Source organism: Leuciscus leuciscus (assembly GCF_965113295.1).
Source record: "Leuciscus leuciscus genome assembly, chromosome: 7".
In the NCBI taxonomy this organism is placed as follows: Eukaryota; Metazoa; Chordata; class Actinopteri; order Cypriniformes; family Leuciscidae; genus Leuciscus; species Leuciscus leuciscus.
In genome coordinates, this window is record NC_138731.1 from 20,917,893 (window position 1) to 20,934,582 (window position 16,690).

A 16,690-nucleotide genomic window follows, 5' to 3' on the forward strand; every position below is an offset into this window, starting at 1 on the left:
ACACAAGCTGAAACTAAACATGTTGAGTTGTATTAACATGGAACCCTAACTTTTACACAAGCTGAAACTAAACATGTTGAGTGGTATTAACATTCATATCAATCATATGGAAAGACCCAGACAATAAGAGATTTAACAGATGAAATGAGGTGCTGATGACTTATAATCTTTATAGATGACTACATCATAGCCACTGGATCACTATACTCTTGGCTTTTCTTGCTATAACAATTGTGCCTTTTAAACACAGGTAAAGCAGCCAGAGAAAAACTAATGTTCAATTGTCAAGGGCAAGAGCCCAACTAAAGCCAACACTTATCACCATTATGGTGACTACAAATTAAACAATAATTCATCAACATCTAAACCTCTGTTAATTCTCAATACCGTCTGCTTCTCAATACTCAATACAATTCTCAATACTCGTCCCGCCAGGTGTAGAGCCCCTTGGACGCACGTTAGACGCGGGTCTTTTCACGTGACCAGGCAGGTTTTTTATTTGGCCCCTCCCCTTCCTTATGAAACTAAACATACCAAGTTATCTCTGCTAAACCTGATTAGTGCAATGAATCTTTCAGCTAAATAGTACAAACAACTAATGTTGTTTAGTAATGATAGCAGGTTTTTACTAAACATAAAATAATAAGTAATGATCACTCGTAAGTATAATTAGAAACAAAATCTGGGTTTACAGTGTGGGATTAACAGAAGAATATTGAACTTTATTACATACCAGAGGTCAATAAAAGGTTGCGAGTATTTCAATCTGTTGCAGATAGTGCTGGTTTTTCTAAATACATATGTGTCAGTGACATAAGAATGATGTCTAGCATGGCAGCATTATTTTAGCGTTATTGATATACTGTTATAGTTTTTAATTAATATTTTAATTTAAAAAATATATATATTTTGCTTTTTCCTTTAAATTTTTAGTTCAGTCTGTCATTTTGTTTTGTTTTTGTCATTTTATTAGTTTCATTTATTTTTTAAATGTTGATGTAGTTTTTATTTTTTCAGCTTTAGTTATTTCATCCATTAAATTAAATTAAATGAAAATGATAAATGTTGCCTTTGCAACTAGCTGAAATAAAATAAGTTTAATTACAGTGCTATGCATAAGTTTAGACACCCATGCTAAAGTTGACTTAAAAGAGGAATAAAAAAAACATCTTTTTGAAATTGAATTTAATGCCTTAATTAAACAATTTGGAAAAATCCAACCTTTAAGGACACCAATTTTCTTTGTGAATGAATAATGTATCGTAAATAAATAAATGTTCTTCCTCAAAATACAGGGTGCATAAGTCTGGACACCCCTATGTTAAATTCCCATAGAGGCAGGCAGATTTTTTTTTTTAAAGGCCAGTTACTTCATGGATCCAAGACACTATGCATCCTGATAAAGTTCCCTTGGCCTTTGGAATTAAAATAGCCCCACATCATCACATAGCCTTCACCATACCTAGAGATTGGCATGGTTTTATTTCAGTTAGCCTAATAGCTGGTTTGATTTGCATTGAGAGATGATCTTATGGAAAGTACTCCATGCCAATCTCTAGGTATGGTGAAGGCTATGTGATGATGTGGGGCTATTTTAATTCCAAAGAATTAAATGTCCTGTAAGAACATTTATTTATTTACGATACATTATTCATTCACAGTTCAATTTCCAAAAGATGATTTTTTTATTCCTCTTTTTAGTCAACTTTAGCATGGGTGTCTAAACTTATGCATAGCACTGTATATTACTTTATTGCAGTATTTTTATATAAAAATGTATTTTACAAAAATGTTATTCTTTTATGCCTTTAGTTTTAGTTTACTATAATAACCGTGATAGAAAATCTGTTTAAAGCACTTGTACCAAGTTCTTATAAATGTTCTCTATATTTTCATTATGGTTTAAAATGGTTTTATGAAAAAAAGAACCAAAAATCAAAATAAATGTTTATTCAGCAATTATTGCATTTTAATAAGCCTATACATTTAATAAACAAATATAAATGTATACATTTGGTACATTTTATAAATATAATAAACTTAATGCATTTTCATAGATTAATAGATGCAAGAAAAGTAATAGAAAAAAGTAAGACAGAATTTTGTAATCTGAATCTTCTGTTGATCAGATGATCGGAGAGACATTCCCTTCATATTTTGCAACACGTTCCCACAATCCTCCCATGTCTGCATTTTCAGAAATGTTGTGGTCAAACACAACCAAGTCCTTGGCTGTAATTTCATGGTTCCTTGATGAATATATCCCTTCCAAGCCACCGCTTTGGTTTGGCGTGAGTTTCTTTTGAAAAGAACATCCGTCTGGCCACTGTTTTAAACCTTATTGCGCTTCCTGCAAAACCAACCAATGAGTATCAGAAAAACATATTACTCCCCAGGTGGGTAAGTTATACATCACATGTATCTGACAGTTTTCCACAGAAGGTCTTTTTGTGGCCTTACAAGCTTTGTTTACTGTAGCCATTGTAAAGCGCTCACTCACAAAGCCCGCAGAGGTCTGATGGCATCCCTGTTCCCTAGAGAACCTCCCCACTTCCTGTTCCTGTCTCCCTGGAGCACAATAATTCTGAGGAACCTGTCTGTTCACCCTCAAACAATAGAGACCGAAGTCTACATGTGTTTGTGAGTGACTGACACAGAGAGAGCGAGAGGTTATGAGAGACAGTGTGATTTCCGGAACGAACAGCTGCGTATCTGCTCATCTTTAAGCCCTCAGAATATCATTCGCTGCTGTACCTTTAGATGACGGTGATCCATCTGCTTCGGCTGATGACATCATATGTCTTGTTCATCATTAAGACGCTTTTCACGGCGGAGGAACAGATGTTGCATATGCAGATTAGACAACGCAAGCCTAAGACATATAGATGGTGCTTATTCAAACACTTACGCCCTTTGTCAGAATTGCAGTTTGAATGACTTTGCTTGTCATGATGATTAAAACAATAAAGCTCATTGAAGAAAGACTTGTTCTGGAGACACATGTTCCACGCTAGGGTACATGCTGATTGATAAACCTTTTCTAGCCGGGGAAAATGGCTGAAGGAAATGTGATGTGGCATTTCGATTCAGAGCAGGGTCCTGGCAGGGGGCTCGGCTGTGAAATATCACGACTGTTAGCATACAGGAGCGCTGCTAGTTGTTCACACAGCAGGCTTTAGCCCTATGATTTCCCCAGCTGACAGACTTGCTGTGATCCCAGAGCTTTGTCTTCATTCTGATCCTCACATGGATGGTCTTGCTGTCTTTCATTTGGGTTTAGTTACTCAAACACATCTGTTGATGAACAAATGAGAGGGTGGTTATTCAGATAAAGCTCACACGTGTATTCAGGTCATTTGAAAATGGCTTTGGTACATACATAGTTTTTTTTACAGTTCGATGTGTGTGTTTGAACAGTTCTGACACGTACGAGTCGGTCACTCTGGCATTTGGTTAGTTAGTTTGAGGGCATTTAGGGCATCTTCTCAGGGTTAAATTCCTTAAATCCCATCGCCTTTTCCTCTGTTCCCAATGACACACAATCAGCTGTATTTTTCAGTCTTCACAGAAATTCACAGAGTCGCTGAGTCGTGTGTTTGTGTGTGTGTGTTTGTGTGTGTGTTGTTTGTGAGTGCGTTACACTAATACTTTCAAAACCTGCAATCCCACAGCAAACCGAGATAAACCAAGCCTTGCTGACCCACACATACTCCGTCTTAGCTGGTCTTCTCAACCCTGTTCATTCTTGCAATAATGTTTCGTAATATTTACAGTCCTCACAGTTCCTGTAAGTTATAGGGATACTGTACACTACTGGTTGTGCATCATGTGTCTTGTAGTGGTGGGATAAGGGGCTATTTTCTAAGTTTTCGAAGTCATTAGCCAAAATTGATCACACATTTAGTTTTACATGACCATTTTCGATTCTCTCACTGACTCTAAATTAAACAAGGCTCTTTTTGCTACTGTACCTTTAAGACTTATATTTGTTTACATTGTAAACATTATACATCCATATAGTCAAGTAACTTTCATTTCTATCTTGCTTTTCACAATATCCTTTTTTTTTCAAAGCAGCTTTATATAATATCGCAAGGTTTATGTGTATCTTCATACCTTATAGTTGCATTGCAGATTAGAGCTGGGCAATAATATAGTTTACATTTTGAGACAATATAAAAAATCAATCAAGTTGTTGAGATTTGCTTCTATAAATCATTTTATTTGAGTGTACTGGACATATGCGACTAAAGTTGGATGAAGACTTGCAAACTACTACTCATGTTCTGAGCAAACTACATGAAGTTCTGAGTTAGGTATAAACTTCGCAGGAAGGCTGAGATCTGTTCAGCCTATAGTTGCTATAAATGGCCTTTTGGACTGTGGAGGAATTTTTATGTTGTTAGTTACTGTTAGAGTATGTTTACATGGTACATAAAACTATTATATATAGTCATGTGAAAAAGAAAGGACACCCTTTTGAATTCTATGGTTTCACGTATCAGGACAAAAAAAAAAAAAAAAAAAAAAAAAAATATATATATATATATATATATATAATATATATATATATATATATATATATATATATATATATATATAATATATATATATATATATATATATATATAATATATATATATATATATATATATATATATATATATATATATATATATATATAATCTGGTCATTAGCAGGTCTTAAAAAATAGGTGAATACAACCTCGGATGAACAACAACACATGAAAAACAGTATTACATTGTGTCATTATTTATTTAACAAAAGTAAAGCCGAAATGGAGAAGCCATGGGTGGCAAACTAAGTACACGCTGTGACTTAGTTGCTTGTAGAGCCATTTTTAGCCACAACAACTTGAAGTCATCATTTTCTGTATGACTTTATCCATCTTCTGGAGGAATTTTTGCCCCACTCTTCTCTACAACATTGCATCAGTTCATTAAGGTTTGTGGGCATGTGCTTATGCACAGCGGGTTGAGGTCTGGACTTTGACTGGGCCAGTGCAACACCTTGATTCTTTTCTTTTTCAGCCATTCTGGTGTAGATTTGCTGGTGTTCTTAGGATCATTGTTGAATGGCCCAATTTCGGCCAAGCTTTAGCTGTCGAACAGATGGCTTCACTTTTGACTCTAGAATACTTTGGTTGCAGAGGAGTTCATGGTCGATTCAATGACTGCAAGGTGCCCAGTTCCTGTGGCTTCAAAACAAGCCCAAATCACCACCCCTCCACCACATGCTTGACCGTTGGTATGAGGTGTTTGTGCTGATTTTCTGTGTTTGGTTTTCACCAATCGTGCATTATTCGTGCAGTATGGCCAGAAATCTCCACCTTGGTCTCGTCTGTCCAAAGGACATTGTTCAGATGCAACTTTGCAAACCTAAGCCATGCTGCCATGTTCTTTTTAAAGAGAAGAGGCTTTTTTTCCTGGCAACCCTTCCAATCAAGTCATACTTGTTCAGAATTGTACTGTACATGTCATGAACATGTTAATTGAGGCCTGTAGAATCCGAGATGTAGCTCTAGGGTTTTTTGCTGTTTCTCTGAGCAGTGCACAGTCTGACCTTGGGGTGAATCTGCTGGGGCGTCCACTCCTGGGTAGATTGGCAACTGTCTTGAATGTGTGAATAATCTTCGAAATGGCTGTATAACCCTTCCCAGATGGCAGGAACAATTGCTTCTCTAAGATCATTGCTGATGTCTTTCCTCCTTGGCATTGTGCTAACACACAACTGAAGGCTCTAGAGCAGCAAACTGGCATAAATTCAGCTTTTATAGAGGTGATCACACTTGCTGATGATCAGTTAATCAAAGACTTTGGATCAGCAGCGCCTGACTGCTACTTACCCTCTTTATTCCTATGGGAGCAGTAAGGCTGTACTTAGCTTGTCACCCATTGCTTCTCTATTTTGGCCTAGTTTTCGTTAAATAAATAATGACAGTGTAATATGTCATGTGTTGTTGTTCATCTGAGATTGTATTTACCTCATTTTAGGACCTACCAAGAACCAGATGATTTTTTATTATGTCCTGATACGTAAAAATGTCCTTTCTTTTCAAGATCTGTCCCATTGAACATGCTCATTGGGACCGGGAAGATTTGAGATGCCCAGAGAAAGAGTTGGATGTTTCACTTGTACTATTAAAACACTGTTAGACACTTTGGCGTCAACATCTCTTTCTCTCTCTTATTATGTATTTCTAACAGACACTACTATGCCATTATATAGATCAAACACAAACTACTTTCAGACCTTTTTCAAAACCATTTTCTCCTTCATTTGCTCTTCTTCATTCTTCTCTGCAGAGAAAGCCTGTTCCTGTGGCGACATAATATTATTTTTACCACATAGATATAATAATGACATTTTTTCCCCTCCCTTTTTATTAACATTCATTTTAAAACAAACTTTCGCTGAAGAGATGTACAGGTAATTTTAGCATCATTATGGCAAGAGAACAGACAAAGAAAAAAGAAAGGAAATGGGGAAAAGCGGGAGGGAGAATGCAGCGGGGAGCTACATAATGGAGAATGGATTATGTTTCTAAATGACCCCATTGCCATCACAGGCAGAAAAGAGGCATGAAAAGGTTGAGCTATTCTCTGCTAAAATAGTAGGCTTTTTATGTTTGAATTGAATGACCTGTCTTCTTCCTCGTCTCATTCTCTTCCGTCATTGTTGTTTTCTTCTCAGAAAGAGGAGCAGGCCCGCTTGCTGCTGTCTGAGGAAGGAAAGGAGCAGCTGATGTTTGAGGTCCCCCTCAATGACTCGGGCTCAGCTGGGTTAGGGGTCAGCCTGAAAGGTAATAAGTCCCGTGAGACCGGCGAGGACCTGGGCATCTTTATCAAGTCCATAATCCATGGAGGAGCAGCTTTTAAGGTAAAACGGCACATTTACATTTGGCAGATGCTTTATATATAGGGAATATGTCAAAACAGGAAAGAAAATGGCACTTTATTTTTTTTATTTTTTTTATGGGGCTATTAGCTCATGTACACAGTGGTAGCTCATGAATTGTCCCTTTAGGGTTTCAAACCTACCTCCTATCCGTAAAGCCCAGACCTAAGCCATAAGCATAATGTACAGTGGCCCCAAACACTTACATTGTATGAATTTCATCACATACATAAGAACCATCTAGTCCCAATCTCATTTTCATTTCATTTTCAAGTGAGAGCCAGAAAGTGTCCAAATATACCACTGTTCAAAAGTTGGGGGTTAGTAAAAAAACAAACAAACATACGAACCCAACCAAAACATAAATAAATGCTGTTCTTTATTCATCATTACAAATTATTCATCATCACTGTTTCCACAAAAATCACAATTCCAACTTTTGTTCAAATGAATGCAGCCTTTGTGAGCATAAGAGACATATTTAAAAAAATCCCAAAAAATTACCGACCCCAAACTTTTGAACAGTTGTATACTTTTTTTGTCTTAATTTTGAGCACAACTGTTGTTTTATAACTATAAAGCAAGCAAACCACTTCTTTCTTTGCAATTTTTAAGAGTTCAAAACAGTTTCTTAAGTGCAAATTACTTTTTGGGGTCACCATAGCTTAGGAGGCCAGAGGAACAGGATCACTCATAAAATGAGAGAAATAATGGGAATAAGTAAAATATGCTTTTCCCCCCCATATGACAGGAGACACTGATGGCGACCTAATAGATGTCCTCAGTGTTAAACATGGCTTCAGGGTTGTGAGTTGAGACTGTAAATAGGTCATGATCCCTGTTAGCTACTCTTGGCATGTGTTTTGGTTCCCTTGACCTCTGACCTCTGTCCCTACCACTTAATGGGGTTTCATTTGACCTTAACAGACGGGATCAGGACTGTCAGCAGGGTGCTGAGTATTTCTATAGGCTCATCTTTCTGTCTGTACTAACATGTTTTTTTTTGTTTTTTTAGCTGCACCTGTTCATTTTCCAGTTTCACATTCAGTCGCATAGTATTGATGACAGATTGGTTGTGTTTGCCCATTTGGTTAAATAACAATCTCGATTATGTTTTTTTTTTTTTTTTTTTTTTTGGCAGGTGTTCAAATGATTGGAAATCTGCACACTCTGTTTTTCTTTTTCCTTTACCACAGAATAAGTGACAGGATGTTTATACCTGAATGACAATTTTTTTTAAACCAGTCTCTATAAAATTCTTCCAGCTACTGCTTAACTCAGCCATGTGAAAATGTGCTTGTCAGACATGTGGATTTGTGTGTATGTGTGCCCAAAGCATTCACATTTATGTGTGCGAGAGTGTGAAGTTTACTTGTGAAGATAAGGGTTTGATTTGTACCTGACTGAAGCATCTTCTCACTCTGCTTTGTCAGGCCTTTAGGTTGAAAAAAGCCGCTTTTGGATTCCGGGGGTTGTGTGAAAAGAAAATAACTTCTTAAATCTATCATTCTGAAGCTTTAGAGTCAGATCATCCCGTTCAGACGGGGGTAGAGAGAGCCACTGCAAGGTGATGCACGTGAGTTTTCATACTTGAGTCTCAGCACAGTGGAACACTTCTAATTGTAATTCCCTATCCAGTCCCCAGTGAGAGAGTTCAGAAACGCTGCTTGTGTTAGCTCCAGCACATTAATGCTAATTAAAAACTCTCCAAGCCCATGTTAATGAGTTGGAAGCGTCCCGAGTCTGTGGGTGGGATGCGTTTTCTCCCCAGAGCCGAAGTGGGAAGGCAAGAGGAGGTTGGGGTGAACAGCAGCGTCTACTTGCAAATTTATTGTTGGCTTGCACTTACAAAACTGAGGGAAATGCAGTATAAAACTAGCCTAGAAATCTAGACGCACCCTAGCGGCAGCAAATTTTATTTTGCAGCCAGGGTCATCTAGCAAATCTCCGTTGGCTTGCGAGCTGGAAAAACCAAACTCTAGTCAGGCCAATCACATCGTGTATAGAGTCGGTGGGCGGGCTTAACATAATGACGGCAGAGTTGTGACGGTTCCGCGTGAATTCCCTGCTACTTGAAAACAAAGAAGATGGCGGCTGCTGGCGAACAGCGGTCTTTCGAATCGGCTTTGGCCGCGACTCTGGAAGACTTGGAGTTAAGCTTTTCTTTGAGAAAAGAACAAAGAACGGCACTGAAGTCATTCTTAAAAAGGAAGATGTGTTCGAAGTTTTGCCGACCGGATACGGCAAAAGTTTCATCTATCAGCTAGCTCCGCTGCTGGGAAAACGCTCTGGTTGGTTGTAGCGCTATCCTATTGCGTGCAGAGGGTATTTGAAAGACATCCGTTTATCCCGCCCCTCGGATTGAGCCCTGCCAATGGTGTGTTCCCAGACCCAACATCTTGATGCTTGTCAGGCTAGTGTAAAACAGCAGTTAGATTATGTACTGAACATGTCCTTGAGCGTTTCATTCTCTTGTCCTTCTGTCCTTCAGTACTATTGATTTGGCCCTGGGCTCATTTCAGCAGATATAGGTTTCAAATCTGGGTAGCTTTCAGTTTCAGAATAGTTAGAAATCAGAATATTGGTTGTGATATGTTTTTTTTTTTTTTTTTTTTTTTTTACACGTCTGCAGTTCTTCCTCATTCGATGAAGCACATTCATTCATTCATTCATTCATTTTCTGACATGATGCATTTTATCTGGAGTTTTTGAATGAAAAGTGCCATACAAATAAGATGTAGTAAATTGTTTTAGTACAAAGTGAAGAGGTGAAACTGCATACAATATAAACAAAATATAAACAGGCAGTATAAAAATCATAAAAGGTTAGGGAGTTAAACACTTCTTGTATACTGTAAATGCAGAGAAGAGTTGTTGCACATGATCATTAATATTTGCTTGAAGTGAATATTTTGTGTAGTAGTTTTTGACAATTGCAGCAATTTTGTGGCCCCAAATTGGTAATTTCTGACTTTTTGGCCAATATTCCCTAAAAGTTCTTAAACTGCATGATTTGCATCTATTCTAGCATGAAGACCAGTGTGATCTGAATCAATACCCAATTTCCCTATCTTTATTCACCACCATTAGTTTAATCTCTGTTTCTCAAAATAGCCATCAACTATTATGTCTGAACACAAGCAGGTAAACGTGATTTCACCAAGTATGTTGTTCCATGTTTGTATATCCTGGAACAACATCCCAATCAACCAATCGGATTTGAGGGCCAAGTTTAAAGTTTGTCAAGTTTAGGCTTACAACCAGGGTTAGATGTTTCTACGTCGATGTTATTCACCTATCAATTCCCTCTGATTTTAGGGATGAGTTATGGGTATGGTTTAGGGGTAGGAATAAGGTTAGGACAAATTTTTCGGACAATAATGTTGATCCTGGAATATATCTGTCTTGGCAAAATCTCTGGGACCCTTAGAGGCAAAAATGTCTCTCCCATGTTCAGAATACTGGTTAACTTTCTTTATTCTTTACTTTAACATAACAAATTAATAGAACAGTGACCACAGATCACAACAGGTACATTCCAAAAACCATAGATACCATCATCAAAAAAAGAAAAAAGAAAGAATAAATAAAAATAGAAAAAACTATTTTGGGTCCATGTTGACCTGCCAAGGATTTGCAAAAAGGTACGTGATATCTTGGGACCTAAATATGTAAAAAGAGGGTCCATGTCTGATAAAACACATCCATTTTTCCTTCTGACCAATAAGTAATATATTCCAGTGAAAGAAAATCTGATATCACTTTATGCCACTCAGAGATCCATTTAATAAAAATGTGCTTACGGGCAGTTTAAGTTAGGAGATTAAACAACTTTCAGTTTGAAGCACTCTTTATATTATTATCAGCAATACCTAACAAAAAAATTTATTGGATTGAGGTCACATCATGTATTGAATATAAGACTTAGTCTTCTACAAATCTGTATCCAGTAGGCTTTAATATGTATACATTTCTGAGTACAGTGAACAGAGTCTCCCTCTTCTACTTTGCACTTTAGATAATGCAGAGAATAATTTGAGTTAAACTTAAACTCATTGTCTGCGTAATGAGGTAATTTGGAGACGATGTAAACGTTTGAACTGTAACTCTTTAGTTATATTACAAGTGGATATTTTGCCACCATACTGCCAAATTGGTCTCCAAGTATCTGCATCAAATGAGAGTGCAATGAGGTTTTATTTAAATTGTTACATTTGTTCCCTTCAGTCCTGAATTGGTGGTTACTATTGTGCTCCATTCTTCTAAAACATCCAACTCTACCATTGATGTGTATAACAGACATTCAGCATTGAGTATAATAGATAAGCAAAATGAACTATAGGGTTGCATTTCCTGAAGGAAACCGTGTAAGGCTGATTTTTGTTGTTTGCATGCATCTGTATGTTAAGAAATTCTGGATGAATTATTTGTAGAAGTATGATAAGTTTATAACAAACCCTAAGCAAAATGATTGAGGAATATCATTACAGCGCTGCCTCTATTAAATGATTATACATGTAAGTGGTGAAAGAATGTAAGAGAGATGCACTCATTTTAAAACAGCACAGCAAACTGCAGACAGATTGTGTGATTTCACAGAATCAAGTTTGAAAATTAGATCAAGGCTTTAATAAGGATCCCTAATTCTCTGTGACTCCAATGTCATGAGGACAGGACATATTTTCACCCAAAGGCCTCTGTAATGATAGCATATCTCTTTCATTTACGGAGAGCAAGGGCACAAAGTGCATTCTGCCAAGGCTCAGAGAGTTTGTGGGTGTGTGTTATTTCTGTAAATTGTGGTTAACCGTTTGGTACTCTGATACCTCTATAGGGCACAACAGTCAGGAAAATTAATACCATTAATTTTTTCCATAGAAAAATTGTGATGACATGTACTATAAAGATTTCAAGACCTACCTCCAGCTCCAAGGGTTTTAATCTGCGATATATCCTATGTATTACATAATCAATGATTTAAAGTTAAAGGGGAAATATCATGAAAATCTGACTTTTTCCTTGTTTAAGTGCTATAATGGGGTCCCCTGTGCATCTACTAACCCTGAAAAGTGACAACCCAGTAACTTTGTTTTGGTAAGCCTTTCTCTGCAAGCATTAAAAAAATTAAGCCGATCTGATTTCGCTCCCCTTCTGCACTGTAAACCCGAATAAGTTGGAAAACTAAATACATTTAACACTAGAAGTGCCATGGCGGTCATTTTGACCGTTTTGAATTTTATATCTGCAATAACTTTGTTGAAAAAATAAATAAAATCCTGCCGGTACCTGACTTTTCCTAAAAGTGTCTGTATTTTCATTTAAAATGTTTTTCATATAAATTGCACATAAGGCAAAAAAACAAATGAACATATTTACCTATTTCGGCCATAGACGGTCATATTGACCGCACTGAATTTCGCGGTATTATTATAGGCTATACCAATATACACAACAATAAAATGTGGTAAAAATACACAAAACATATTCAACAACAAATAATTTAAATGTAATGATATTCAGAACAGAACAAGAATGAAAAAATAACTATAAACAAGCCAAAATGAAATACTTTATAAGCGAAAGTGAAAGTAAGCGGCGTTAGGCTCACGTAATTCTCTAATTAGTATCAAAATGTTTCAACATTTGCGATGTATTTGGATGGTAAACTATTTTAAACTAAACTACTTTATTATAGGCTTTGTACTTCACTCACGTTCCAGTATCGACGGAAAAAATCATCCTCTTCACACGTGCAAAATGGTACGAATTGTATGAGGCTATACTGACTAAACAGAGCAGTGGAATTTGTATATGTTAGGTTGACTATTTTATTATGGCTATAATGAACAGGCTGCAATGTCAAGACTGCAATGCTGTAATATGGTGTGTGTGTGTGTGTGTGTGTGTGTGTGTGTCTGTGTGTGTGTGTGTGTGTGTGTGTGTCGGCGGGCGCGGCGCGATCGAACAGTGGAAACATGAAAACATAGGCTACTCCGTTATTTTGTTCAGGACATCTACAGATATTATTTATAAATGTATAATTAAACTTGTTTAAATGTACAGTTTGGTGTTGTTTTGTTTTTAAAATATATCCTAATACAATAAATGCATTAATCTCTCAATTGGGTATGTATCATTAAAGATATAGAGTTCGGAATCTAGCGGTCAAAATGACCGCTTGCGGCAGTTCTAGTAGTTATGGAATTCTGGCACTTCTAGTGTTAAGGCAATCAGTTGCCTCAAAATATTTAAGTTTCAAATATTCAAAGTTTGTAAGCCGAATTTGCAGATTTTTTATTTTGGACTTATACATTTTACTTGTTCTTAAAGGGGTCATATAATGTCATTTTTGTACAAGCTAATATGATTCTTTAGGGTCTAAATTAAAAGTTTGTAATATACTTTAATTAAAAATTCTCATTAGTATTGTAAGAAAACATAATTTTACCTGGTCAAAAACAGCTCTGTTTTCAGCACGCCGTTTAAGTGCGTGTGTCTTTAAATGATAATGAGCTTTGCTCACCCCGCCCCTCTGTTCTGTGCGCACACTGTTTGTAACACAATAACACAATAACCATAACGCGTTGTTCATTATAAACGTGGGATTATGAATTATATTGAGAACGTCATACATAGAAAACATGCCGTAATGTACCCTGAGTGTAAAAATAGCTGCATTCATCGTGAAGCGTGCAAGCGATTTGCAAAGATTAATATAAATATGAATATATAAAGGTCAATAAAACGTTACACTCACTTCAGTTCTTCTGGAGGTGCAGCAGGAACACGGATAGTTGGTACCGATCCTTTTTTCAGGAGCAGCTTCTTAGCAAATAACCAGCTTTACTGACCCACGTTTGTAAAGCAGTCTGGTGAAATGATTCACGCAAACATGAAAGCATTGACGTTGATCGTGGGGAATATTCCCTTCGAAAACAAACTCAGCCACTGCGTCTTCAGCTGTACGGATTTAGGAACATCAAAATGATGCTGTGTTCGTTATTACACCCAAGAACAGAACACCACAATCGCTTGGATGCCATTCTACTCAGTGCTCCAGCTATCAACAATGACGCGCCGGTCGTCGCGTGCTATGATTGACAGCTCGCTCACGAGGGCGCGAGGGCGGGTCTGTGTTGAAAAGCTGCTGTCAATCAACCATCGTGGGAAGGGCGTTGATCTTGTGACGTCACAAAATCGAACAGCTTGATTTGAGATGGGAGGAAACATTTAAGTAAAAAAAACAAAAAAAAAAACACTGGATGGACTTTTATCCTTTTATGATGGTTGTGTACAGGCACTACCAACACACATTTCAGTACAATCAACTTGTAAAAGTGCATGTACCATTATATGACCCCTTTAACGTGAAGTGTTTGAGTACATTAATCCATACATTTAACTTAAAAATTTCATGTAACCTCAATTTGATTTTTTTTTTTGTTATTATAAACTTAGCTGGTTATAACAAACTACTTCAATAAATGCTAACATGCTAACGATAGCATAGTTTAACACTTGCTGTATGAATGCTGCAATATAAAGCATTGACATGCTCTCAAACCAAGCCGCATGCACCACTTGTCATCATGACGGTAACTCTCCTAAAATCAACATTAACAAAACTTCTTAATTAGCATAACAAAACATTAATCACTACTAAAACTCCCACTTAACATTAATCTTGCACATACAAAAAACATTATATTACACTTAATTTCAGCATGTACTCTCCCTTTCGAGTTCCATGGGTAAAGCATGCTGGGAAATAGAAATCCCAGCCCAGTTTCAGTTGAACTTAAGTTCGTCTAAATTAAAATAATTTCATAAAACTCAAAACAATGAAACAGTTCAGTTTACTTAAAATATATCAGTTCTGTGAACTTGAAAGAAAAAGAAAGTGCTACAAACTCATAAAAGTTAATCTGACTGAACTAATTAGTTTAATTTATGTTTGTCCTACTCAAACCAATTAATTATTTTGAGCATTAGGGTTTACAGTGTGACGTAGGAAGGGGATCTTATTTTAATATCACCTCCCCTGGATCTGCACGACGCTGCCATTTGGTTTACGCAAGTGACCACAGTGTAACCAGTTTTAACGCAGTGCCAAAAGTTAGAGCAAAGCATGCAAACTGTTCTGCCGTGGGCTGCACAGACGAGCAAAGAACACTGTTTGACCAAAAAATGTCACAGCAAAACTAAAAGTTAAACATGACAGTACATGCAAGTCGATGAGATGAATCAATGTTACTCCACAACAACTACATCCATGTATCCACTAACCATTCAGAAATGTCCAGGTGCAGTCTAGAAGTTACAATCTCTTCCTGATTCTCTCTGTAAGGCTTCACTCCGCTAAGGGTTATTTCGGAGATTTGACTGAAATTCGCGTTTGTTATTGCTGGAGTATCCGAAGCTTCTGTAAAAGGATCGGCCGTCTTTTGAACGGGGCGGGGAGCAGCAGCTCATTTGCATTTAAAGGGACACACACGAAAACGGCGCGATTTTGGTCACACCCAAAAAGGGGCAACTTTGACAAGCTATAATAAATGATCTGGGGGGTATCTCACTCAGAGGCCCACACAGAAGAACATGAATAGTTTAATAAAGTCTTCTTTTTTTTTTTTTTTTTTTTTTTTTTTTGTGCACAAAAAGTATTCTCGTCGCTTGATAAACTTAAGGTTGAGTCACTGTAGTCATTTGGACTATTTTAAACATTGTCTTTACTAACTTTCCGGCAATTTTCAATTAAAAGAAGCCTATGGAGGAGTGAGCCAGCTCTCAGATTTAATCAAAAATATCTTAATTTGTGTTCCGAAGATGAACGAAAGTCTTACGGGGTTGGAACAACATGGGGGTGAGTAATTACTGACAGAATTTTCATTTTTGGGTGAACTAACTCTTTAAGTCTTCAGTGTGGATGGAGTCACAGCAAAACATTCTGATTTACTTGATATCAAGCATTGTTACTTCATCATCTTTAGTTTGTATAGTTCACTAATGATCAGCATCTTTGTCTGTACATCTGAGGCATTTTGCAAGTTCTTGCGTTAACCCTCATGTGACTCTCAGCTCTCTCCCTCACCCGGAGACAGAGGAAGCAGATCAGAGGCCTCTGCAGTGAAAACACTAATTAATATTAATTGTAATGAACTTTAGGGCTTTTTATATGCCATGTAATATGCATGCCTTATAATGTGCTTATACTGTACCAGAGAGACAGAGCTTCTGAATTGAGGGAAATGTACTCCTTGACAGCATGCCCCATAGCCTCAACCGAGGATAATATGCCTTTGGAAAGCAGAGAGTTCTTGCAGAATGTGAGGAAATACATCAGAGATGTGATGAAAGTAGGACATTGTCAAGGTCTTCTGATGGACAAAAAAGCCCCAAATCCAGTTGTACATTAGCACTGGTCTTGGTGTAGTGTAGTGTAATGGTTAAAGAGGTAGTGTCTGAGGATGGTAAACACATTAAGATAGAGGCTGTGGGAAATTAAGTTCTCTTTCATGTACTCACCTTTATGTTTTTGAAATGTTTTATGTTTATTTTTTCTTATTGGATAAAAAATGTATCCTACTCAAACTCAGTTTTTGATGCTATTTTTATTTATTTATGTGCATCTTGTCGTTTCCATCCAGCAGTTTTTTATGTGATATCTCAAAATACATATACAAGTAGGTGGATGGAAACATAGCTATGACTGACTTACAAAACAAAACATTGGTCCCCATTGACTTCCATTGTATGGTTAACATATTGACACATA

The 16,690-nt window shown here is 37.0% G+C and overlaps 1 protein-coding gene across 3 annotated transcripts in view; it reads left to right on the forward strand.

Annotated features, from left to right (window-relative positions):
* Positions 1–16,690, forward strand: part of pard3bb (par-3 family cell polarity regulator beta b) — a 326,232-nt gene that overhangs the window by 147,718 nt on the left and 161,824 nt on the right. For all 3 annotated transcript variants that reach the window (XM_082176476.1, XM_082176477.1, XM_082176478.1), the window contains one exon: positions 6,715–6,900. In XM_082176476.1, coding sequence (XP_082032602.1) covers positions 6,715–6,900 — 186 coding nt within the window. The remainder of the gene's footprint in view (positions 1–6,714; positions 6,901–16,690) is intronic.